The following is a 2,500-nucleotide window of genomic DNA, read 5'->3' as shown; positions in this document are numbered from 1 at the left end:
AAATTTTCGATATCTGACTCATTGAAAGCAGTTTAAAATATACTTTTGTGATATCATGCTAGCATGTATGCTTGAGTTTGTGCGTTTGTGTAAGTCTGTGTGTGTGTGTGTGTGGTGTGTGTGTGTGTAGGTGTGATTGTGTGCGTGTGTGTGTCTATATAGTATGTAATATAGACTAGCAATTCCAAGGGAGGGGGTTAGTCGATTACCTCGACCCCGATGATCAACTGGTAATTATTTTATCTACCCTCCAAGGATAAAAGGAAAATTTAACCTCGTCGGTTATAACATACAATATATCAAACTTTAACCTAAAATTAAAGCCATTAGAATTATTTCAAGCTACTGCTTGAGATAGTTCCATTAAGCTCACATTATTTTGCTTTTTGCTTTTTTGTCACTTTTGATATACAAAATATACTGTCACATTCTTGACAACAGAGGATAATTCATCACATGACAAAAATATCAATATATACGTAACTACGTAGCTATCAGTTCGTTTTAGTTTTATCTAGACGGAACCGTGTAATTTGAATTGTTAAGTTGATAATCAATGACTCTATACATTTTGTTCCAATTGAAGTACTTCGGTATATTCTATTGAGCTTTTGTGCTTATGTTATACTTTTCATTCACAGGGTAATCATTCATTTCTACGTAAAGTACACTCATATATATTAGGAGTAAAGCATCAACGTATTATTACTCGTAGTTGCTTTGGAAGACCAAAGATATATTCCCTTTACATCCAATTACTAGCTAATGTATCAAAGAGCTTTTGACGTATATTTCTTTCTTCTCCTGTCATTTGATATTACATAAATTATAGACGGTGTAACTGATATATAAGATATAAGCACGAACAAAGACGAAGGTATAAGATTAATAAACATACATGCGTAGTCAAAGAAAAAATACAAGTATACGCTAACACACACACATATGCAAACACGCACGCGCGGACAATTATGAATATAAGGAACAAAGCGAAAGAGCTTGTTCATAAATTACTTAAGTGTATGGATATACGTTTGTGTGTGTATATATATTTATATATATATATATGCTTATATATATGCTTAAATATATACTTATATACATACACATATATATTATATATATATATATATATATATATATATTATATATATATATACATACATATACATATACACATACACATATGTACATATATATGTGTGAGTGTGTGTGAAATATACACATGCACACCATTAAACACACACACACACATATATATATATATATATATATATATATATGTATATATCACATATTATATATATATAATGTTTCGCTCTTTCTCCGATCATATATATTATATATATATATATATATATATATATATATATCTATATATATATATATATGATATATACATAGATATATGTATATGTGTGTGCGTGTTTAATGGTGTGCATGTGTATATTTCACACACACTCACACATATATATGTACATATATGTATGTGTATATGTATATGTATATATATATATATATATATATATATATATATATATATATAAGCATATATTTAGACTGTGCCACTAATAATTGCTACATACACAAAACGTCCGGAAATATACGTCAAATATGAGAGAAAAATAATTTCCCAAAACTCTAATCCAATATTTGATGGCAGTTATGTCGGACAAAGTATTCGAATGCGGCGTATTGCCACTAATCAAAAATACCCCGGAGTTGATACCATAAATGAATATAACGTAACGTAAATTGTTTTTTGTTTCATATTTATGGAAACGAGTGACAGTCGTGAAAGCTTACACAATAGCAGCATATACATTTTCTTATCGTGATTCTTGGAGATAAAACTTTTATATATATATAAGCAAATTCGATAATTACTATAAAATTGTTCCTTGAAAAATGTGGCGGTTGAGTGGGTTCTGGTGCATGAATATAGGAAGCGAATAGTAAGCCTATAGACCTAACAGCAATACAATTGTCATTTTATCAGTTAATGAAACCCCTTTTGTGACGAGAATTAGGATGTTCATACATAAATATATACATATGTATATACACATATATTTATTCTCATATAGCTTTGGATGTGTGTATATATATGCGTGTGAGTGTATAAATAGATATATATATACATATATGTATATATATTTATATATACATATATATACATATATACGTACATATATATACATACAGGGCGGGGAAGCAAAATTAACAATATTTTGAGGCAGGGATCGAAAGACAGCGTATGACCAATTATTTTATTGCAAGTCATGAGAATTTATTTGCCGCATGAAAATTTACATAATAGAAAATGTTTTTATTCTGTGTCCTCCTTCTTTCTCAATAACTGCCTGAAACTTGCACAAGTGTTCCTCAAATATTCGGGAGACAACTTCTCCCATTCTTCCTTAATAGTATCTTTAAGAGAGTCGACATTGCTGTGTGATGTTCTATTGGTAGCATGTTCTAAAACGCCCCATATACCATA

At 29.4% G+C, this 2,500-nt stretch overlaps 1 protein-coding gene across 1 annotated transcript in view; it reads right to left on the bottom strand.

The window, feature by feature from the left end:
• The window catches only part of LOC118763786, a 2,994-nt gene extending 2,183 nt beyond the window's left edge, over nucleotides 1-811 (bottom strand). Inside the window, exon 1 of the mRNA XM_036503543.1 lies at nucleotides 760-811. Within this exon, the coding sequence (XP_036359436.1) occupies nucleotides 760-811 (52 nt within the window). The remainder of the gene's footprint in view (nucleotides 1-759) is intronic.
• Nucleotides 812-2,500: the final 1,689 nt, after the last annotated feature.

The sequence above is a fragment of the Octopus sinensis genome, linkage group LG1 (assembly GCF_006345805.1).
Source record: "Octopus sinensis linkage group LG1, ASM634580v1, whole genome shotgun sequence".
NCBI classification, from domain to species: domain Eukaryota; kingdom Metazoa; phylum Mollusca; class Cephalopoda; order Octopoda; family Octopodidae; genus Octopus; species Octopus sinensis.
The sequence above is the reverse complement of the archived record's forward strand: the minus strand, read 5'-3'. Positions and strand labels throughout refer to the sequence as shown.